Here is a 25,175-nt window from a genome sequence, read left to right as displayed (position 1 = left end):
TCCCAACATCTGTGATCAGACTTAAAAAGGTATGTTATCCTGATAACAGGTTTGAAAAAGAGCATCCTTGGATTTCATGAACTGATATTTTAACATATGAGTGAGTGAGTGAATTCATTTGCTTGCTCCCCCCTGCCCTTACTTCAGCCTTGTTGAGCACAGACTGTTCAGAACAGGTGACATTCACTTAATAGACAGTCAAAAAAACAGTAGTATAAATCAAATTTGTGGCTAAACTGAATCTAGTGGAGTAGCTTTCTGAACAAATTTGGAGAGTCACCATTATATGTCTTGGAGTGGTCACAGTTTTATTTTGCATAAAGACAACAATACCCCTGCAGTGGGAAAACAAATTTGGAAGATTCTGAGGGATGACTGGTAAGAAAACTTAGTTCTCATCTCGACAAAATGGAAACGTGAGATCAAAGAATTAAACATCTTAAAAATGCAAATTCCTCATCTGACTTTCTAAAAACAACAGGATGAATTAACACTTAAAAGAGGCGGCTAAAAGACTGGATAACATGAGAGTGTTTTGTTTGCAAGTACAATTCCAACACTAGATGCACTAGAAAGAATTCCAACTGACATTTTACAGTTATCAGCTGATGACCAAATGTACTAAACCGAACACTTTAGTTTCTAAATCCTAAATCATTTTATGTCTAAAGATAAGGAAATTAAGGGGCTAGCGTTAGAACAGCAAAAGCTCTGGCCATGGAGATGAATGAATACAGAATAAAGCCAAATTATTTTGACAATAGAGAAGCAGTGAGAAAAACTGGCTTTTGGATCTTAATTCAGGTAGAGAACAATACAAGATGATTCCTGACACAATGCTAAAATTAGCTAGACCAGTCCTTGAATGCTACCTAGGAACCAATCAGCTTTGGCTCTCCATACCCTGGGGGCTGGGCATATTGCCATGGTGCCGGTCACTTAAATTAGACCAGAGGAAGAGTTAGTAAAACATCTGTTTGTTCCAAAGGCAACTCTAACCAGGCTGAACACATGCAACAACCTCACCAATATGCCAATGCCTAGTATGAGAAAACTCCCTAGGAAGGACACCTTGGAAGGACAGAACATCTGCAACAAGACAATATTAACTACAAACACTTTAGCATTTTGGCTCATACACTCTGGAGGAAATTCACCCCTCTGCAAAGGGACACCGAAGGCCTTCTAGAGCAGTATAAGGGAAGTGGTTCCCTTGTGCAGAAGTGCCCTGCTGAAAAGTCATAGTTCAGTGTCTCTCTCAATACCATGTGCATTGTGGAACTGGACTCCACATCAGCTCTGTGTAGGCCGGTGCAAGGGGCATGGCCGCAGGATTTACACTGATGCAGTAGTCCCGGGTTCCCCATAGGTGTGAGGCCCCTATTCTTGTCTGTGGGTGGATGGCTGTGAAAGAGCTGGTTCATGCTCTGTTCATGTTGTGTGGTGGAAAGTCTCAAGACAAGGAAACCCATGCACTCATTCCATGCACAAAGCCCACTCATTCTCCTCTCCACATATGTATATTCCACTCTCTGCACAGTAGATATCTTTAAAACAAATGGGGTTTTTTGTCCTCTGTTAGCTTAATACTATTACAAACCAATTTAAAATGCTTCAAAAGCCTCGGGGGTTCATTACCACTTCATTCAAAATACAAGAGATCACGCAATACAGATCCAGTGTATACAATATTCCCTGAATGTACTACAACAAATTGCATCACATTCACTTTTTGTTTAAAGCTACATGCTCTCATTTTTGTGGTACTACTATCAGGCTAGCCAGTTAAACAGGTTCTGCAGAGGGCAGAAGGGGCTATGTATGGGGTCAATTTATTTGTGAAAGAATGTAATTTTCTGAGCCGCTCCCCTAATACTTCTGACAGATGGATCAGAGTTAGCAAACTCTTAATTTGAAAAGACTTTCCATTGTTTCCATCGTTTGCAATGTTCTGGGAAATATGTAGTATAGCTCTATATGGTTTGGGTGCAGGCTATGTGCCAGAGAGTCTCTCTTCTGCGTATTGTCGTAACAGTTGAGGCACTCCACCTAAGAGTCCCTATATTTAGATGTCCAACAGCTAGTAGCAAGGTGTTATTAGTAGAGGGCTCTCAACTATGGAATCCATATCTTCTGTGGGGGTAGCAGAGCTGTAGCCCTTGAAGACACGGTACAATGTATTTTGCTCAATATTCTGTCTGGGTGAGGAGACTAGTATTTAATTTATTGTTGGGGGAATGAGGAAGAATAAAACCACTCCATTGCTTCAGTATAAATTGTCCCTGTTGCTCTAATCTCAAGATCTGGACACCAAAAACACAAGTTCTCTACAACCCAAAAGTAATACAAAATGTATAAAAATGCATCAGGAAGAGGGACAGACTTGCTTCAAATCCATTTGCACATTTTCCATAATGCTCTCTATTTCACTTGTGGAGTTCTGCTATACTACTTCAGGTATGTCACACAGTCAATAGTAAATTTTGTCCCTTTACTTGCATTTTAGTTATTAATTCTAGCCCAAAAATAGTATATGCCAGGTACCCAATGGTCCCTGGCATATATAATAATTACTTATATAGTGCTTTCCATCTTGAAAGGATTTGAGAAACAATTCTCACATCACTCATTGAAACAGGTTACTATCAAAAATCACCATTTTACAGACAGAGTAACCCAGTGTCAGAATCAAGATTACAACCCAAGAATTCCTCACCTAGGGCCTTGCTACACTTTACCACAGCTCAGACTATGGAGGTGTGAACTGTAGTGCACACCAAAGTGCTGTGCTGTAACCCTCCCCCCCCCCCACTTCCCATGTGGATCCCTAGTTTGCACTAACGTATTATTGTATCACTCCATTAATTTATACCCAACCACATTGGTTTGCTTCAATAATAAAACCCCTGATTGTTTCCCATTTCAAAATAAGTCCTGGGCATATTAACAACTCAATCATTTACTCTTGAAAATTGAGATAACAGGAGGAGGAGGATGTAACTGTAACTACTGCATATTAGCACAGCTGACTTGGTGTAAGATGCCAGGGAACGGGCGGCCTACCTAGTGGCTGCAACAGGACCTTAACTGGTGGTTGTGGCGACAGTCCAGAGTAAAGGCGAGCATAGATCCAGGAGTCAGGTACCAATCCGAGGATGAAGGCAGAGTCAAGATTGAGGGGCCAAGCCAAAAGGTCAGAACCAGAATCAGAATTGGGAACACCAAGCCAAAGGGTAAGCCAAAGTCACAATCAAGAAGCCGAGCCATAGATCAGAGTCTGAGTCAGAAAAGGGCAGGGAGGCAAGGACTAGACTGAAGCTGACATGAGTCAAGGCAGAACCAGGGTTGGAGCAATTAGTGGAAGCCAAGGCAGGGCAGGTACAGCTGTGGGTACGAGCTGAGCAGCTGCTGTGCTACTGCTGTTGCAAGGATCAAGTAGCAGGCTGCTGGCTCCCCTGCCCCATCAGGAACACACACATTTGGAGAAGGCTCATTGAGCCCAGCTGAGCTTGCTGTGTTGCCTAGCTACCCGGCTGGGAGCTAGCTGTGCTCCTGACACTTGGACCATGCGACAATGCAATATCTAAACTTATGTCATCTTTACCTGCAAAGTTCCGTTCCTATGTTCTCTAGCTCTTGGCTGGAAAGGTGAGCTCCAGTTTCACGCAGTAACTGAATCACTTCTATGTGCCTTTATGAAAAAATTGATAACAAGAAAAAGAGTTATTTTTAACGATTAAATATCCTGGGGAAAAAACATCTAGAGATCAAAACAAGTATTCCATAAACACAGATTTTATACACTGATTCTCACCATTTTTCAGATTGGTATGTTCCCCTCCCCCCCAAAAAAGAGAGAGACTGATGAGTATGTTCTCCATTCAAGGAGCCTGAGTTTAAAGAGAAAAGAGACCAACAGATAATCTCTAACCTCCTTCACATCACAGGCCACTAAACCCCACCCAGTTTCCTCTGCACTGATGTAGGGCAAGGAAGAGGCAAAGGCTTATTACATCATTTAACTACCTTGGCACACTGAATTTACAAAAATGCTACATTCTCAATTACTGAATCCAAAACGAAGAGAAAGGAACATAAATACCTTTCAAATATGAATCTATATTTATTTGTCCCCTGACTGTCCCCATTTCTAGCTCTTGTTAATTCAAGCACTGAAATGCAGATAGACAATGAAGGCATTCACAGAGTAACAGTATTTCTGTGTGTATTTTCCACATAAAGGGATAGATTAGGCGGGCATTTTGATTCTCTCCAAGGTAAGATTTCTGTTGTTTTTAAATGTTAGCAATGAAACCTTGTGGGTTAAAATGAGAGATGCCAAAGTTCCTATGACTTCATGGACGATATAAGCACCCATAAATTTAGATTCTTATTTGACCTTTGGGAGAATCTCCCACAAAATATCTCTCTGCTAAGTTTCTTCCCAGCTGGATACAATCTTCTTCATGGCCTACTAGTCCACTCATGGTCATGGTTTGGCTGGCCCTCTCCCATGAGTGCATTCTTCTGCCTGATAGGTATGGTAGGATCTACATGACCAGCCTGGCTCCCATTCCTCAGCCACACAACTCAGAAATAGTTCTGCTGAGGCCACTGCAAAGGCTCCTTAAAACTTTGTTGGTTGGATTACAATGCTGTGGGATGTATGTACAATTTGACAATAGACCATCTATTACCCAAAAGGGTAATAATAAAGAAGCACTATATCAAATTGTGGGAAAACGATCAGCCAAAATATGATAGTTGGAGAACTTGACCTAATGCCCTGTGGGATTTGGACCCAGGTCTCAAGAGAAGAAAATATGTTAATTTATTGTGCTGCCTAATTCCCAAACTCAAAGGCAGAATTTAACCCACACTGCTACAGAATGTCTATTTCAAGTATAATCACATCTATTGTGACTTTGTTTGGAGGGGGCTATAGGAACATTTTAAAGTGAAAAGTACAACGCTGTTCATTAACTAAATCACAATCTATGGCTGGATTCAAAACCTTAGGAACAAACCAGTCACTCAATATTAATTCATCAACAAATACAAAAATAAGTTCAAATGTATGTTCAGTTTATTCTACATTTCTTATTCTTCTTGAAGATTATAATACCTTCCTATTTTGAAACTGGACTGCAGGTCAAACAGCTTGTGTTCTGAAATCTTCATCTTGACAAAGAGAAGTTACTTTAAAGGTAATCATGATGAAGCCCAATTAAAATATAAAATTTTAAATTTGATACAAGATCCACATTTCCTTATAAGCTATTCTGGTAACAACTTTATGACAAGGTTTTTAAAATTTTGCCTTTTCAAAAATTAAATTCTTTCAGTTGCTCAATGGAATTTTAGCATTTAAATCATGCGGCCAATTTTTTGCCCAGAGTGAAACCGAAATCTTAATTTCTTTGTTTCTCTGCAGCAAAGTAAGCATGATCAGTTACTGCAACTGCACATATTGTAAGTTGGTCTAGTTATCTTAAATATTTCATCAGAAGAGTCCCTTGAGACATGGCTGGCTGTCAGTAAGAGTCTCCTGGAGACAGCAAGTAGGAACTAGTGCTGTATTTATTTTTCTTTACATAATACAACTCATAAGAGTATGATTTAACCACAACATATCAAGCAGTTTAGTACTCATTTGAAAAATGAAACTGATAACAGATTATAGCAGAAAAGCTTTTACATTTACTCACAAACTTGTATTTTGCATAGGAGTACATGCAAACAGTGTCTGTATCAGTTTCCTTGGTAGTGGTCTGTCCTGGAGTACTCAGCATTTCTAACACTCCTAAAAAGACTATTGCTCCATTGAGGCATTTTTTGGCAGCATTAAATAAATATATTGAACAGATTGCATAGAGGTGAGCGGAGGAGAGAAGTGTGTGTTGGCAAGACTTTCTTTTTTTTAAATAAACTGAAAGTAAGTGGAAACCTCAATGGTCTTGAGCCCACTGTTTCCACTGCAACAGCTCCTCGTCTAGTAGATGGAGTCTGGAGATCTTTAGAAGTGGTAGGAGGTACAGCCCTCCTGCCCCACAGATGACCTTAGATCCATATAGAAATCCTTCCAATCTCAGGGGCCCTATGGAGGGCCAGACCTTCTCTGCTAGTCCCCATGGCTCTTTACTCTAACTGGTAACACAACACAACACAGGAACCAGGCTCTCCTTGCATTACAATCATGTCTGAACCACAAAACCACGCTTCTCATTCCATGTGGAGGTGTGAAGCTGCAGGTTGGGAATCTGTGCTGACAGGGTCAGAATTAAGTTGTGTGGGTATTTCCCACATACATTTGACAGGAGAGAGTAGTTCCCCAAAAGCCATAAATGCTCTCCTGCTACTTGGGCTCAAATTTCCCTTCCTCTGACAAATTTTTGGCCATTTGCATGGGTTTTTTTCACCTGTACAGCTAAAATCAAGAAGAATGATCTGGCCCTCAATCTTTTGGGATCCCTAAAAACTGGTACATACCATGGTCGCCATTAAAAAGTCAATATTCACCACAGGCGGTAATCTGAGTTATCAGAGTTTTTTCATTATCCTTAGAAAAGTAACTAAGACACTGATACTGCAAGGACTTCTGAACATCAGTTTATGTACGGTGAGTGCACAAAATTAAGCCCATGTGTAAGAGGCTCAGGACCTTGGGCTGCACTTTCCACCAGCCATTTAAAGAAATGCAGGTATAACGTACGTTTAAACGTGATTAGCTTCGTTCTTTTTGATCCTTGATTCTCTAGCAGCTAGGATGGCTATGACAGGATTGGCTCTGTTTTTCTCATTCAACTTTCACAATGTTGAACCACTATGAATTTCAAACTCCGAAGCATTGTATAATATCAGACAGACTACAATGTGATTTTAAAGAGTCAGAGTGAGGTGTAGATTCAATGCATGTTTATGTGGGAAGTGACTTTACCAACAATAGTCTCTGATGTTCTCACAGCAGTGTGCAACACAAACTGTATACAACTTTTTCTTTGCAGCCATTTTAGTCCTTAAGTTTAAAGTATAAGGAAAAGCTTATAATAAATAAAATATATGAAATTTTGATTTGAGACATCTGTTTCATGCTTAGAAAAGTGTATTTTATAAAAGTATTTATTTTACAGTTTTGAAAATGAACACTCTATTAAGGCACTGGGAAAATGGCAGTCAAAGGGATGTTGCTAACTTTTATAGGTCCAAACAACTGACCTACATTATCTCCTGGGTGTGAGATATTATATGAGGTGCCCTATAATAAAGAGAATGTGTATATACACAGTAATAAAGAGGATGAATACATGTATTATGGGAGAGAAGATGGACATGCAACAGATTACTATGGTTTTTAAAAGAACTCCAATTTTAACAGCAATGAAAATATCAAGTTAATTTTTTAAAAATTAAGGAAAGCTATAAGAGATTAGACATGACACCACTGTTGACATAGGCCATTTTGTTGTTTGCCTACAGGTTGACAGTGCTCTGTTAAGATCCTTTTTGGCAGAAACACAAATTGTGACCATGTATACTAATGGTAAGGGAAGAGAGAAATCACCAGTTATTTTTCTGATTTGCATGATTAGCTAAAAAACCCCAAATCATTGAGAGAAGTGACACACACATTAAAATAAAGCTTTTGAGAGGAGTAGACACTATACAGAATAAATCGGTGATTATATTCCAATTCAACTAAAATATTAATTTCCAGAAAAAGGAATCAATCAGTGCAAAGGTCTATGAAGTTAAGGTAATTTCTTAGATTGTTTTAAAAAGCACAATTTTATATTTTGCAATTCTGAGCATGATATAAAGCACAGAATACTTATTAGTAATACTTTGTAAAACAGGCATTTCCCTTTGTTGCCTAATATAAAATGCAAAAGTTTAACATCAAGATTGTTTCTCTTCACCTTCAACAGGCAGTTGTTTTATGAATGCAATTCAAATATATTTTGTAGTAATCACATCTTTTTAGCACATATTTGATTCCATACACCCCCATCTACATCAGAGGTAAATTAGCTCTGCAAGATTTCTAATGTCCAGAGCCACTTCAGCTTCAGTATAAAGTTTAGTATCTTAGCAGTACAGGCCTGAAGCTATTTTTACAGACAATAAAATGACATTTATTTAGCTTTTCCTCTCATTCTGATAAGGGCACAAACAAACAAAAACTAAAAATAGTTAGGATTCATTTTCCTTTTACCACTCCCCATTTCAGAATGGGTGTACAGGTTTAAAGAGGCATAGTAGGAGTCGAATATAGGAGTGGCAATGAAAAGGAATCCAAACAACAAACTCATGTGAAATTCCTTAGGCAGTAGTTGGGTGTGGTAAAATAAATGCAGGTATCTGATTTGCAGGAACATCTAATAGTGATGCAGTGCTTTCTCACACTGGACTAGGGGCACCTCTGTTCTACTGCAAGTTTGTTTGATTTGCTTTTAGTTGGTTCTTGGTGTGTGTGTGGGGGGGTTTACAACTGTTATAAATATTTCTTATATCAAAAAGGCTTGGATAGTTATAAGAGAATGACAGTGACAACTATAAAGATGTAGGGGGCACGCAATGGTCTAGCAGTAGCACAGTGTGCAGCCACCCTGTGCTCTGAGAGTCCTGGGTTAGCAGAAACTGGGATCAGTGCTAAGCCAGCATCCGAGCTCCTGTAGAGGAGAAAAGCTTTACATCCTTTTGCAGAGATTTCTTCAGTTGTTACATAAACAGAACAGTCAGACTCCACAGGGAGCCAGATCCAGCCCTCACAGACAGGTGAACCTGCCAACATTTGAAAGCTATAACAGAGACATTTGGAGAGAAAGACCAGGACATGCACTGGACTTGAGGGACCTTTTGGAGGCACAGAGTGTAAAAGGATAAATATTTTGTTAAATAAAAAATGGGCACTGTCTCTTAAAAATACAGACAAATGGTGTTCACAAACTGTAAACACATAATAAGGGCCTAAAGGATAGGATGAATAAACAGGGAAAGCAAAGGTAAGTGAGAGACAGAGTCAATCTGTAGCTTCAAACAGGTGGGAGGACCAATAAGGTTGTAAATCTCCAAACTACAAGTCTTAATTTCAACTACAGTGATTGATATCTTTTTATATTCTGATAAATTGTGGCACTATGAACCTACACAATAGGATAAAGACCAGCAGAATGACTGGCCTACAGACCACCACCACCTAGGAGACCAACTTCAAGGATTATTGGTGTCATTGCCAACACGGAGAGAGAATCACTGAGGGAGGCAGCCAGCACATGCTTATTGTGCATGCCTCTGCTGATAAATGTGTAGAGTATGTGGGAGAGAAATCAGAGAAATGGTCACCCAGAAAGAAAGGGTGGTTACAAAACCCTTCAGCCTACTGGAGTAGCCTGTTTTATTTTAAAACCCTCTGTTCCTGACAAGGAAGGGAAGGTAGAAAGAGACAGTCCCCCTTCCCTATTGCTCTAGTTCCTGAACTCTCCCTTCTGCAAAAACAAAATTAACAATAAGTAAAATTTTTCTTTTATAAAGAAATCTCACCACAAATAATGGAGTCCTGGAGTAGGGGGTAGGGATAAAAAAAAAACAATCTTGACTTACTTAGCTCTGGGATTTGGCATCAGCAAGGCTGTTTCCTTCGGCTACAATGTCCTAAACATCCAACCCATTTACACATCCTTTAAAACTACAGAATTTGCTGTCACAGAATTGATCACTGCTTTCCACTATTGCAGATTGCTGACCAAAACCCACTAATTGAAAGCGATGTAAATTTGAAATGAGATGGGGTTAGCTCTCTCATAGATCTGTGTAAAATGTATTTTTTTAATACCTGAATTTGACTGCATACTTCAGTGGGGTAGCACCAAACATGTCTTTAGCATAAACAGTTGTTCCATACTTCAATAAATATTCAACTAGTTGTAAATTTCCTTCACTTGATGCAATATGAAGTGGAGTTCGACCATCATAATCTTCACAGCTCAAGTTTCCACCCTACAACATAAACACATCGACGCCTAAGGAAAGAGGTAATGATAGTACACTGGAGGCTGGTTGGTTCAGGGGCTCAGTCACATAATGATACCTACTCCAACATTACAGTTTGAATCCAATGACCAAAAATCATTAAACATGTGACAGTTTCTCAAAAGCTTATGTGAAACTAATTGGTTAGTCAAGTCCATTATGGTGTCCAGTAGTCACGGGTAAACATGTATATTTTGAGATGCATAGACCTTTGGATGTAACAAACAGTGGTTTTGTATATCAAGACCATCCTTGGCACCTCTTTCAGCTCTGGAACCTTCACAAGTGGCTAAAAATACTCTACCACATCAATAAATTCTTTGGTGAATTCTCCAGTTCCAATACTTTGAACAGTCTGTGGATGGAAAAGTACAGGTCCAGATACCACAGCACACCTACCACGATGCCTGACCATACCTACCAGATGCCTGACCACATGTCATAAAGAATGAATATTCAAATCTAAGAATGTGCACCACTTATACAGACACACACATAAATATGCATACATATATTAAATACAACCAGAAAGAACCTACATATTTAAAAACAGCAAGGAAAGAATTATTGGTAGGGCTGTCAATCACAGTTAACTCATGCGATTAACTCAAAAAAATTAATCACAGTTTTAATTGCACTATTAAACAATAGAATACCAATTGAAATTTATTAAATATTTTGGATGTTTTTCTACATTTTCATATAGTATTCTGTGTTGTAATTGAAATCAAAGTGTGTATTGTTTATTACAAATATTTGCACTGTAAGAATGATAAACAAAAGAAATAGTATTTTTCAATTCACCTCATACAAGTACTGTAGTGCAAACTCTTTGTCATGAAAGTGCAACTTAAAAATGTAGATTTTTTTGTGTGTTACTACCATACTCTAGTATACAGACATATTGCTTGCTTCCAGTTTCTTACAAATGCATTTTGTATTAAGCTATAAATAAAAGATTTGTAAAAAGTTTAATTTTTTACCATTTCTCCTATGGCTTTTAGTGCATCTGTGTCACCTATTTTAGCTGCGGCACAGGCCAAAGAAGGAATTAATGCATCTCTAATTGCTTCCAGCTCCTGGGAAACAAAAAATAAAATTTAAAAGTTTTAGTATCATACATATCTTTTTATTTACCATTTGTGTCCTTAGAACTACTGATATCTACATCAGAAGAACAATATTGCACCCACGTTTACTTGGAGAGTAACCAAATATAATAATTGAGGATACCAGTTAGTAAAAACAATCTTGTTCACATTCTTTGAGGGAAAAGAAGTCACGTATACTCTCCCCGAAGTTCATAAAACCCTGTTTCCATAGTTACTTGGACTTCTCTCACTTCCTAGTTACACTGGAATTAAATTAAGAGGATTTCTGACCTATGCTATTTCAGATGCACATGCTAATTACAGTTTTTTTCAGATCCCCCAATGACATCCCTGTGTCTACACATGAATTCTACACAGCAAAACTCCATCCTATTATCAATATGTGCTCATCTCAACCCAATATTCGTTTTTTGGAAACCATTCCTGGTTTGGCCAATAAACAATATGCAACTGAAATAACATATTTTAAAATGTCTATTTTCCGGAACAATGAGCATGTCGGTGCTTCTAGTGCAAGTGGCAATGAAAAAGCCTCTAAGCAGTCATCTTTGAAGTTTGATAATTAATTTTAAAACAATCTCCCACTTCATATAAAAATCAATATAATAAAGAAGTGATCAAGATAATAAATTAAATGCCTGAAAACTGTATTACCACCAAACTTACCACTTCCTTACTAACTGCAGATATCAGTTTCCTGAAGTCAATATGGAGTTAGGATACTTCTGAGTCCTAGTCTGACCATGCTGATTCTAACAGCTATTTAGTAAACAACCTTTTTCAGTATTCACAAACCTCATAGCTAAATAGGATCCTGCAAAATATGGCATGTCCCAATATCAATAAGGTGTGACTTTTTTGAACCACATTTGTTAAAGATTCTTAAATTTTGAGACCTGCTCTGATTGATTCACATATAAATTTACAATATTTTGTCTTTTTGTGGTAGCTGGTCAGACTGAAGAGTAAAATATATAAATATGATGGACCTATCATGGATCCACCTTCATAAGGCTCATAGAAAACTCATGCTCATTAAAGAGATCAAGGCCTTAATTTTCAAAAGGGACTAACAACTATGGGTGTCTCCATTTTTGGGAACCCAACCTGAGGCAATTTAAAAAGGGGTCTGAGTTTCAAAAGATCACCCAGGCTTTGAAAGTAACACCCCTATAAGGTGTATCAAATGGGGCACCTAAACATAGGGAACAATCCAAGAATCACTGGCCATTTTTGAGATTTTAAGCCAATAAACATACCATGAGAACAATATTGAACTTCATTTAAAGTATACATATAACACCATTTGCTAATATATACTATGCTGAGAAGTTTCTACTGATGTTTAGAACCGAGGACAGCAACACTTGTTTTTGCTCTGCTATTTTTTTTTTTTATCATTCTGCTTGGAAATGCTTTTCATAGTGGAAGAGTATGCTGCATAAACTCCAAAAATTAGATCTACGTTACTAACATATGTTACTTACTCACTATTTGAGCTGCGTAAATAATGAATGTTTTTGGTATAGGGGCCAAACTGAAAAAAAAAAATCAGATAAAAAATCTGGTTTGATTCATACCAAAACATTTTTTCTTCTAATCAAAAACAAAAAAATCATTTTGTAGCAACCAAAACGTTTTGGTCGACTCAAAACAAATTTTGCTTTTTGTTCTTTTTTCCCCTCTCAAGTTTTTTGTTTTGATATGGCTGTTCTTCACCTTTTTTATTGGTCACATTTGAAATTAAAAGGCTGTTTTTTCCAACCGAAAGTATTCATGAACTTTGACCTGAATTTGGCAAATAGTTTCAGGCCCCCCCAATGCAGTTTTCAGCAAAAAAACAATGTGTTGTAAAAAACATTGCCCAACTCTCCTCGCAAGAAAGGTTGAGCATCAATAAACTTCTGGTGCACTCAGCACTCCGTAGGCAGCCACCCAGGCCTTCAACATTAACACACATTATGCTAGATCAATGGCTCTCAAACTTTGGTACTGGTGACCCCTTTCACATAGCAAGCCTCTGAATTCGACCCCCCTTATAAATTAAAAACACTTTTTTATATATTTAACACCATTATAAATGCTGGAGGCAAAGCGGGATTTGGGGTGGAGGTTGACAGCTTGCGACCCCCCATGCAATAACCTCACAACCCCCTAAGGGGTCCTGACCCCCAGTTTGAGAACCTCTGTGCTAGACCCTTATATGTACTGGAACACATTGTTGTCTCTTAGGGCTCTCCCTATTTCCTCATTTTAACCTATCATTGTACTACTGTGCTCAGTGGCATGGCTTACAGGTAGATACCTTCACCCACATGCATTGGGTTAACATGGTCAACTTTCCGCTTCAAGTCCTGAGGCTACATTTAGCCTGGGTGGACCAGGCTTTTGGGTCCTTAAGCTCCTTGTCTGCCTTCCGTCTGCTCGGACCACCTGAGTCAGGGTTTACCAAAAGCAAACAATACATGTATTCTCCCTTACAGACCTCTGTGTTGATCCACTCCAACTGCATCAAAGATTTATTTATTGACCTGAGGTGCGTGAGATTAGAAATTGTGTAGCTGTTCCACAATAAAGCATTTATCAGCCTACCAGCTGTTATCCAGGTCAAACAGAACCAGCAAGCTATTTCCGAATGTCTTCAGAACATTTGACCTGCAGATTAACAAAGATGCTGTCTCAGCTCCAGTCCTATAATCAAAATAGGAGCAAAATCCAGCATCTCCCAGAAGTACAGCACAGGACTAGTGCTTTTCTATCAAAATTCTCTCATCTCAGCCTCTGGGAGCACAAGTTGAATCTATGATTCACAAAAGCCAACAAAAAATGCAGCATGAAGATACTTGTGATCTTCCTGTGTATTACGTAAAGCTGAGAGAGAGAGAGAAAAAAATATTTGCGATATGTACCTCACCCCTGCAAGTTTCATACCATTCCTACTTCACTCTCACCCATATGTTAGAATGAGTGTGGCCGATAAGGCTCTGATTCATCTCTGATAGGACTATGAAGACACTATTAGGAGACACCAACTTCATAAAGATGAAAAAAGCCAAAGAGTCCAATGGCTTTGCTTTGTACCCTTCCTTAGACCTGATCCACGCACAGTTTTTGTACCAAATTAATTATTTTGAGTAGTTGTGTGATTTTTTTTTTTTACCAAAACAGTTACGTTTGTACAACCCCCTACCATAGACAGTTATAAGCTATACCACTATAAGGCACCTTTATACTGGTATAATTGTGTCCACAATAGACGTTTGTACTGATTTAACTATATAGTTTCTAAATGATAAAGTTAAAGCAGTACAAAGACTGTATTTACACAAGCCCTGGAGTCTTATTTGGGGTCATTCCAAGCCTCCCCAATGGGTCATTAGCGAGATCTTGTCTCATAAAGCATGATAAAGAGCTTAGTGACCCACAATTCAAAGAACAGCAGCAACAAGTTCTGCTGACACTAATAGAACGACCCAGAAAATCTGGAACATACTGTCTGTGCTATAAGTGGGGGGTTATTTTTGTTTGTTTTAAAACTCTCAACCGCAGAATGATCCCAATTCCATGAGTTCAATGAGCAGGAGAGCGTGTAACCTTCGAAACCTAGTCTTCAACTTCTTTTATGTTTAACTCACTCCATGTGACCCCAGTCCCTCACCCTTTTTCCTTCTCTCCTGCCCCCATGCACTCTAGAGTAGGTATTCAATTAAACCTTCCCTGAAAACAAGCCAAGAGAAGACCATAATAATTATGTCTTGCAATGTTCTCCATAGAACATTTGTTGTGCAATCAACATTGACTAATATTGACTCCGCATTAACAGCTACACGCAGAATGCCTCTCATTGTACTAGTAATTTATAATCTTGTGTATTACAGTATTTTCCTTCTATGCTTGAATTGTTCCATACTGTCAAAATATGTAGAAAATTCAAAATAATTTAGTATTTTCTTTCACATCATAAGTACCATGCATGACAATGACCTGTGTAGTATTTGTGATAGCATAGATCATCAGTGAACCAAGAAGTATCAAGAGAATTTTACAGACATAGAAAACAAATTCAAGGTTTAACTTCTTGTTGTACCAAATGCCCCCCCATGGCCTGGTTAGTTGGGACACTTAGCAAGGAAATCTATGATTCGTTTTCAACGTTGCACTGTATTTCACCTTTAAGATATACTTGTTTAAGTTAATTTTCTGCTGTACATGAGTTCACTTTAAATATTTAAAGTAGGTACCTCCTTGCAGCTGACATTTAGAGATTTGGCAATAGCTTCAATAAACTTGCTATCTGTAAGAGAGATCTTGGCTCCTGTGGGTACTACAGTCATTTCTCCTCTCAGATTCTCACTCAGCATCTAAAAAATGGGCAAATAAACAAATTATTGTAAAAAGCAAGAGAAAAAAGGGTTGATGCTGTTAATTTTTATTAGCCTAAGCTAGAAAGTTACAGAAAATGCAAATGAGTGCAATTTACTGTAAAAATTAATCTTGTCCCATAGAATAAGAACACAGTTGAAATTACTTAATATTTTCTATAGGCTATTATTTATTTGCTTAGCACAGTGGAAGTGGCACTGGAGAAGACACAAAGGTAAAAACAGTTATAATTCCAAAGAGTTTATAACCTAAAAGATAGAGAAATGTCAGAACATACTCGAAAATCCAGAAGGCGGAGCAGTTGTTTGGGGTGGGGGTGTGTGCGAGAATGGTTTGGTTTAAGTAGTCAAGATTTCCCAGCATGGTAAGTAGCATCCTATTTAAACTAACAGTAAGTTAAAACACTGAATGAGAAAATAAAACTAGGAGATCAGTGGTGACTTTAGGAAAAGCACTGGGCCTTCTGAGATCCTGCCTTTGTCCGGTGTTTTAGAGTAACGAAGCAAGGCAATGTTTAACTGGTATGCACTGCACTGACTGTACACTTATCACTCAATCAAAAGCCCAATAACATCAATGGAAAGGTTCATACCGATTTTAATAGGCTTTGAATCAGGCCCTTTGGCCCTGATTCTGTAAACCCTTAGGCACATGCTTAACTTTAAGCATGTGTGTAGCCCCATTGATTTCAGTGTTTCAACATTAAACATGTATTTAGGATTTGCAGGATGAGGGCCTTAGCACTAACTAGGATCAAGCATCAATGAGAGACTCCCTGCTCAGAAGCAGCCTCTGAAACAAGACTGGAGAAGAACAGACACATAGATGCTGAAACTAGGGGTGCTGCCGCACCCCCTGGCTTGAAGTGGACTCCATTATACACAGGGTTTACAGAATGCTTAAATGGCTCTCAGCACCCGCATGATACAAATTCTTCCAGCACCCCTAAATAGAGACACTCTTAAATCTAGAAATAAGATTTCATAAAAGCTGGAGGAAAGAGGGAACAAATCTGAACATCATGAACATTAACAAATCCACTGGTTTCTCCAACTTTGATGATTTTATATGCTAGCTTTCTCTTGTCAAGATGCCTCCACAACTATTAACAGTAAGTTGCCTCAATTACCTTGCTTGGTGACAGGTTTCAGAGTGGTAGCCGTGTTAGCCTGTATCAGCAAAAAGAACGAGGAGTAGCTGTGGCACCTTAGAGACTAACAAATTTATTTGGCCATAAGCTTTTGTGGGCTAAAGCCCACTTCATTAGATGCATGCAGTGGAAAATACAGTAGGTATATATACATATACACAGAGAACCTGAAAAAATGGGTGTTGCCTCACCAACTCTAACGAGACTAATCAATTAAAGTGGACTATTACCAGCAGGAGAAAAAAACTTTTGTAGTGATAATCAGGATGGACCATTTCAAATAGTTGACAACTTCCAGTCCTTATTCAAGCCTAATTTAATGGTGTCCAGTTTGCAAATTAATTCCAGTTCTGCAGTTTCTCCAGTGGATGGGTCATTACACAAAGTAAAAACTAATTCCCCATGCTAATTTTCCCCCTACTGTTACTCACACCTTCTTGCATGCATCTGATGAAGTGGGTTTTAGCCCATGAAAGCTTATGTCCAAATAAATGTGTTAGTCTCTAAGGTGTCCCAAGTACTCCTTGTTCTTTTTGTCTCAATTAGAATTTTAAGAAGCAGGACTGTGCAAGTTTGCAAGAAAGCAAGGTGTGATGTGGGAAGAAAGAGTGCCCCAGATTTACCTGTGTCTAGGCATGCCCTTTATAAAAAAAAACCACTTCTAAACACTTACAGTATTGTAACTGTCTGCTGGAAGAGTCCCATTACATATATATCAGTGGAAGTTATGTACTGATTTGGTGCATGGAAATTTCCAGATTTGACAGGCTGACATAAATTCAGATAGGTCCGCCTGCTAAAATATACTATTGAAGAGCTTTCATTAAAAAAATATGTTTTTTAAAAAGGGCAAAGTAGAAATTATATATTCATTGCTGTGGGGTCACATATGGACTACCACTGCTTCTTTGGCAGTGCTATACCTATAAGCCATATTCTCTACTACACCCTTTGTGGAATGTGTTCCTGCATAAAGTATGTTGTGCACAGTTGCTCCTCCCACAGCAAAGAGACCATTCCAGGACAAAGATTTTGTTAAGTTACACACACAGAAAATGTTTAAAATATAAGAAACTACTAAAGTAGAAAGTGGTAAGATAGTTCTAAAAATATTAAAATTTCATATTCAGACAGCTAGTAAATCTCTTACAAAGTTTATAAGACTATTTAAATTTAAAGCTCTAAAGAAAGGAAAAGCCACCAACCTCCATCCCCATTGATAAGTATTCTATAGGATTTTCTTTTTTACAGCCATTATTTGAAGGTATTGACTTGGAAATAGATTTTTTTTCACAACTGATCAGGTTTTTTTTGTTTTTTTTACCTAGCACATCCAACGGAGGGGGAAATTGTTAGTTTGATAGGTTAAATCTAGAGAATGACTCATGTTGATATCATCCAAAAATCAGGATAACAACTTTACTCCATCAGGACTATGACTTTGCTGCATATAAAAACAGAAGTTTTAATGTATATGTGTGCTAGCGTTCTGCCACCGAAAAGAGAATGTTTAACAGAGGACTATATATTTGTATGTGTTGTATTAACTCTATCTATTTCCCAACACCTAAGACATTAATTAACCAAAACAAATCTGTCATTAACAAGTAATTATAAATATATAGTCAATTAATAAACACTTGAAAGTCAGGGACGCAGAGAAATGGTCTGTGTTTAAAGAACATACTCATTTCAAATCTTTTCATCTTAACAAAATTACATCTAACATTGACACTCAAGACTCACAGACTTCAAATAAAGTGACAAGAATAATAAGATGCACCAGTTGCTACATGAAGACTTAAATATAAACCCTGGGTGAAATCCAGGCTCCACTGAAATCAGTGACAAAATTTTCATTGATGTCAATGGAGCCAGGATTTCACCTCCGTCCTGTTTCAGTTTGCACATTATTTATTTGGAGTCTGTGCTGAAGCTGAGGGCAGATCCACTGCTGAATTTAAAAGCAGAAGTTTTAAATATTGGTGTTGGTTTTCAGCTTACCTCTGTGCAGAGGTCTGAGGATTTTCTTCCCCCCTCAAATCTACCTATTTTCATAGTTCTACAACAATATTATTTTGCATAAAGTAGGAGGGTGTGAGGTATTCACATTAGATAGTGGAAGCGAATGCTCATAAATTAACATAAAAAGTCAAATAATTTTACTTCACAGAAGTCAGTGTAGTAAATATTAAAAAAATAGATTTTAAAAACCAACCACTATTAAAAGTCTACTAAACGAACAGTGAAATATTTACCTCCTTCTTCTCCTCCCAGCTAAGATGGCTTTTGCTCAGTGTGTATGAGAGTTTAGCTAGGGCTGCTTCTGGTGTCATATCACCCCCTGGAATTACTCCTAAAGAAGTGAGAGTCTGTGAATGAAAAGAAACTTTGACTTAATTAGTGTAGTATTCAGAAACACTTCTATACAGTATTGATGCATATGGGATTACTAGAGACCCAGAATGACCATTTTTTTTAACCTAAAAGGAAAAGGTTATGGGTGTGTATTAACTACATAAACAGTTGTTAAGTTAGCCCTCATTATAAAGCTGCAGTTACTAGCTTTTAAAATCAGTGTGTTTTTAAAATTGCCAAATATGTTGTTTTCCCACAAACATATTGACGAATTTATTATGGGGTATTACCCTGGATGAATTCCAGTACTGCAGTGTGCTACCAATACGGGTGTTGTCAGACCATTCTAAGCTGCATTACCTGTGTATGATTTAGGATATGAGACTAGACTGCATAATTACAGTTCTGGCAAAAAACAAATAGTGCTTGCTATAGACAGATTGCTTCCCCTATACAATTCAGCAATTAACTAATGATTGAACCAATGCAAAAGGAGAACCAAATTGACCTATCTTCAGTATGTACATTTACAGAGCATACCAGCCATGGAGTGAAGACAAAGGAGGTTTCCTTAAGATCTTCATATACCATTTAAAACTTCCTTCTGTGCTGGAAAGTTACAGTGTTTTCAGCCAAAGAACAGCTAAGGCTTTTTCCGGGGCTGGATAGGAGGGGAAGTGATTTCCCCCACTTCCTATCACCACATAGACCCCTCAACTATAATCTGTTCTGAGGAGGTAGATCAGAGCCCAGATATTCAGTTACTGTCATTAAAAGAGTTTGAGATGAACCATGATTATTTAATCACTAAATTACCTGACTAGCTAAAATATGTACAAATGACAGGATAAAGCCACATGTAGTGAAGGTAACATGTTATTACCAGCTACTCAAAATATTATTTACTTTTTTAAAAATATAAAAAATGTAATACAATCTTTTTTGAAACAAACTAATATTATAGTAAATTTCCAGAACTCAGCCTCCACAGAGCTGTTGCTCTTGAAAAGGGAAGGGCAGTGAAAAACCACCATTAAATAAATTCTGTAGAATTCAGCCAGAACACTCCATGGCTCTGTCCACGTTGGCAATGTTTTCCTGTACGGATACCAATATAAATAGGGTTTAGCCTCCATCAGTGGAAGTTGGTGAAGCCACATAATACAAAGCTGAAAAGCTGGGGCCCAGGAATTAACAAGTGACTGAAAGTGACTAAATAACCCTGTAAAGGTTTAATAAAATTAAATTAGGAAAACAGCACTTTGGATCAAACACAAGAAATCATTTTCAGAGGTGCTCTACTTATGGAGAATTTTTCAGCCAAAATATAGGGAAAAAATTGCTACATTTTTGTTGAAGCAGAATGTCATATACTAAATTAGATTTTGTTCTCATGAAATTTTGCAGTTTCAGGTATCTTGGGATTATTTAGTGAACAAACTTTACATTGTTTAAATTTTTACATTCAGTTGTTTATTTATTGCTTTTTTCATTCTTCATATATTTTACATTAACCAACATGTATGGGAGTCCATGATGGTCAAAGTAATCCCTCTAAATTCCCCATTTATGTTAGCCCAAAACTTTATAGTCTACTCAGTAAAAGGTCTGACCTTATGTTTCAGAAGGTCTCAAGTTCAAATCTTGTGACGCCTGCTCTTTTGACATTTGTGACAGTCTGTACCCCTATGCTCACCCCATTTACAAGACTATGATAAATTTTGTACAAAGTATGCCTTGTGAGGTATTATTTGAAAACTCATAATTTACTAATCATTATTGTCCTAGTAAAATATGTGTGGCAACATCATATGTAAAGTTATAACATTCTACTGTAATGACATTACTGAGACATGTTCTGAGTTTGAAAAAGCAGCCACAAACCAGTTCCTCGAAGACAAAAGGCAAACTGACACCTTAGCCAGTTGTCAATGAAATCAAATGAACTATCACCTAGTTAAGTGGCCATTCTTTGGCAGGAAAAAGGATGTGAGCGAGATATTTACATCTTTGCAAAGAAACAGCTGGAGGTTCCCATCCCCACAGACTTTCTGTCTCCTGAACTCCAGTTGGAGATGACTCTCAAAGAAGAGGAAAAGTGTAAGAATGGAGAATAGACACCCCAAGTTATTCCTTCCTTATTTCTCTCTACCCACAGCAGACACTACACCTGAGCAATAAAGAAACAGCTTTGGACTGAGGGAGGAATCCTGTCTGAAAGTAGTTCAGCCAGTAAGACTGCTGACACATGTGGTGAGAGAGACTTTTGCTTTGAATTCACTTAGCTTGTTAACTTAGGTATTAGATGCATTTTACTTTTTTTTCCCTTGTAACCAATTCTGACTTTTATGCCTCATTACTTGTAATCATGTAAAATCTATCTTTCTGCAGTTGTTAAACTTGTTTTATTGTTTTATCTAAACTGGTGTGCTTGGATTGAAGTGTTTGGGAAACTTCATTTGAGATAACAGGATTTAAGCATATCATTTTCTATTAATAAAATTACGGGATTTATATGAGCTTGTGTTGTCCAGGAGAGGGCTAGGCAGTCCAAGATGCACATTTCTGGGGACAGTCTGGGACTGGGAGTTTGCTGGTATTGCTCTACAGTGTAATTCAAGAGTGGCTGGCTATAGCACTCATATAGTATAGCTGGGAGTAATTTACACGCTGGAGGCTGTGTGAGAGCAGACCAGGAATGGTTGCTCTCAGAGTGAAGCAGTGTAAAAGGCTGGTGTAAAACCCCGTTTGGAGAATTGAGGGGACACAGCTGTTCAACAGTCCAGATTGTACCCTGGGTAATGTCACAATTTACGTTTCCTTTTTTCCCTCAGTTATATATTAGGAAGTTGTTGAAACAAAAAATAAATAAAGCTGTGCCAAAATATTTCATGTATAAGAAACAATAATAGTTCAGTCCTATTGTAGAAAGAAGTGATATTTATAAACACAAGGCATACTATAGAAAGGTTAGTCACTGAATGGTCAACGGAGATCTGAAAGCAGGCGTAGGCTAGGGAATAGAAGGAAAGTTAAGCCAGACAAATGAACTTTCCTCTCACAATTCAGAATTCTCACACAGGTTATGAACACTGGTGGGGTCTGTGAGGCTCATGAGTCCTACCAATATTTTGACTAACCAAAAAGGTTGTGAATTGCAAATAAGATTAGGGAAACTCTATTAAAATATGATGAATACCCTGAATACCAAGAGTGTCAGTATCTGCATATAAATTTGCTTTAAACTAGCCTACACCTGGTTTCAGATCTCCAGAAGTCACAGACTACTGGCCTCCATTCAGAGGGACATCCCAGTACATACTATACTGATGAACTCATTAGCACATGCAGATAGCCTAATGGGAGTCTTGAGGGTCAAGTAAGTGATGATGTTTAGAATATTTCAGAAGTTTGCCACCTTACTAAATGCCCTTATTTTGTAACTATTAAAGTAACTGCAAACCTTAAAAAGGTATTACTTGACATGTCTGACCACACTCACTGGAGTTATTTTGGGATTGACATCAACAGTATTTTGCAGATGGATGCTGGGGTGTCACACACACAGTGGAAGCCAACAATCAGTAAATTGGGATGAGATCTAGCTAATTACAAAATTCAGACTAAAATAAAGGGCTTTTTTTAAATCTTGTTTGCAGATCAGCTTGAACCATTTAATAGCTAATTGAATATGGTTGTTTTATAGACAACATCTTTCTGTAGCTAAATGTTTGTTTTCTAGCATATTAAACATACAGCAAATCACATAAGTGAAACATTTCTTTTACATAACATTGCAATCAGAAATTGCTGTATTTCTCTCACCTGTCCAGTTGCATAGACTGCAGCAACACTCCCGCGTAAGCACTGGGTACAATTCAGAATCACTACTTTTCGTTCTGTTGCTTTCTTCAGTTCGTCTAGCAAATCTTCTCGATTATTTGGTGCATTACCAGTTCCGTAAGTTTCAAGTACAATGCCCTCCATTGGAGGCTGAAGAAATGCCTTCACCTATTTAAAATAAGGTGTTAAAGTATTACAATGCCATGTCTTTAATGCTATATAATTCGATTAGCAACCCCTTTCTCCCCCATACATGTTTTTCAAAAGATCTTACAAAAGCAGTGGATGGCACTCCCGAGCCAAAAAAAAGGGAATTAAAGTTCTTGCCTATCATGATTGACAGTATTTATAGAGAGTATCCCCACATAGGTACCATACAGTAGCACAAACATATTAACTATGTTCAGAGCTTTATATCTATATATGACTAATCCAATACCAAAGTATATGGAAAAACACATTGGAAGGGAGGGTTCAAGACAGGTTGGTAGTTACGCTTATAAATATAGCGGCAGTAGTGGCATCTTTGGGGGGAAAAAATCAAGTTAAAGTATGCGAAAGGATGGACCAAGATGGACTTCAGTGGGAAAAAAGTTCCAATTTTTACAGGACATCAGAGCACAAATAAGAATATGGGACCCCTGAAAGGTTATGAGGTGTCAGCTGGAATTAGCCAGGCCTACACCATTGAGGATATTAAAAACCAACAGCGTCAATTTAAAGTCAATCTACCACAAAACAGGAGTCAGTATAAAAAAATTTACAGGGTAAACAGTTAATTTGATTACAGTTTTTCAAGCCAGTGAGGAAATATGCAGTTGAATACTGAACTAATTGCAAGGGGTATGTGTGTGTGTGAAGAACTCTCTTTGGACCCCTACGCAGAAATGAATTGCAAAAATGAAACCTCATGATCACAAGGGCATGTTTTACACTTGTGAGGTTGTCAACTAATAAATAAGGATGCGGCCTGTACAAATTGCACAACTAGAAAAACTATATTCATACCACTTCTGACACATGGCTTTCCAAGGCAAGGGCACTGTCAAAAAGTGATGCCATGATTACTAATAATCACATGGTACTTTCAAATAAGTTCCATCAATAAGAGATGCATAAAGAAGTGTTTAGTTAAAATGCCATTATGTCTCAAGCAGGAATCAGAGTCTTACAAATAATAAGTACTTCATCTACACTGGCCATTTGTGGTGATCATTTTTAAAAAATAAGGCTGGGATTTTCAAAAAGAAGGCTATGGGAGTTGGGAAACAATTTCTTTAGACTCCTATGAAAATCCCAAAGGGATATATTTTAAAATAATGGCAATTTTCTATAGGAAGGGCTGATTAAAATGACCTTAGGGAGAAAAGGATGGCAAGCTATTGTTTAAATACATTACATAGGCTATTTGCTGTATTGTAGCCATGTTGGTGCCAGGATATTAGAGAGACAAGGTGGGTGAGGGTAATATATTTTATTGGATCAACTTCTGCTGGGGAAAGAGACAAGCTTTCAAGCTCTGTGTGAGCTCAAAAGCTTGTTTCTTTCACCAATAGAAGTTGATCCAATAAAAGCTATTACCCTCACCCATCTTATCTCTCTTACATAAGCTATGCACTTGCATGATGACCGAAAACTATTTGATAAATGTAAACATATTACTTGTAAATGCAGAACTATTCATAAATGGAACAACACATTCACAGAATTCTTACTTGATACATTTGAACCACAATGATAAAATCTACCATGTTTAGTACATATGCCTTCCAAACATTAGAAGGATTTAATTTAAATTCAAGAGACGGTTCATTTAATGGAAGAGTCGAGGGGAGGGGAGGGAGAAGTAGTTTTCTATGGGCCAATTGGTAACCACGCAGCTAATGTATCTCATCAATGTAAGTAGTCATCTAGTGAAATTATTTAAAACAACTTAAATATTTCTTTGTTGATCACATAAACTACTTGCAATACACTACAGTCGCCTATGAGGCTAACTATACAGTTGGAGTTTTATTACAAATCTACCACCCGACTGCATTTCCATCTGTTCAGATTCACCTAAAAAGAAGACTAGTATAATTGAGGAATTTCTGCTTAAACTACTGGATGCAATTTAAGCTGACAATGGCCACGAGAAAGATAATTCAGTTTGGCGAAACTTCAAAAACAGACACACCAGCGCTTCAATACTGAACTTTGCAACCCCTAACTTTTCGGCACCCTTCTGCCTAGTTGGCACATCAGTAGGTCAAAATACACTATGGAATTTTTAGTATGCAGCCGCTAGGTCCACACGA

At 37.8% G+C, this 25,175-nt stretch overlaps 1 protein-coding gene across 2 annotated transcripts in view; it reads right to left on the bottom strand.

Moving 5' to 3' along the window:
* Positions 1 to 25,175, bottom strand: part of ASPG (asparaginase) — a 74,955-nt gene that overhangs the window by 7,930 nt on the left and 41,850 nt on the right. Inside the window, exons 8-13 of one of the 2 annotated variants that reach the window (XM_005285814.4) lie at positions 22,858 to 23,043; positions 18,933 to 19,046; positions 15,383 to 15,502; positions 11,013 to 11,108; positions 9,833 to 9,996; positions 3,605 to 3,691 (exon numbers count right to left, since the gene is read on the bottom strand). In XM_005285814.4, the coding sequence (XP_005285871.3) occupies positions 3,605 to 3,691; positions 9,833 to 9,996; positions 11,013 to 11,108; positions 15,383 to 15,502; positions 18,933 to 19,046; positions 22,858 to 23,043 (767 nt within the window). Of the gene's footprint in view, positions 1 to 3,600; positions 3,692 to 9,832; positions 9,997 to 11,012; positions 11,109 to 15,382; positions 15,503 to 18,932; positions 19,047 to 22,857; positions 23,044 to 25,175 lie in introns of those variants that run through there. The other variant, XM_065593711.1, reaches the window with a different exon arrangement.

The sequence above is a fragment of the Chrysemys picta genome, chromosome 4, assembly GCF_011386835.1.
Source record: "Chrysemys picta bellii isolate R12L10 chromosome 4, ASM1138683v2, whole genome shotgun sequence".
In the NCBI taxonomy this organism is placed as follows: domain Eukaryota; kingdom Metazoa; phylum Chordata; order Testudines; family Emydidae; genus Chrysemys; species Chrysemys picta.
This window is presented reverse-complemented; position numbering and strand designations above follow the sequence as displayed.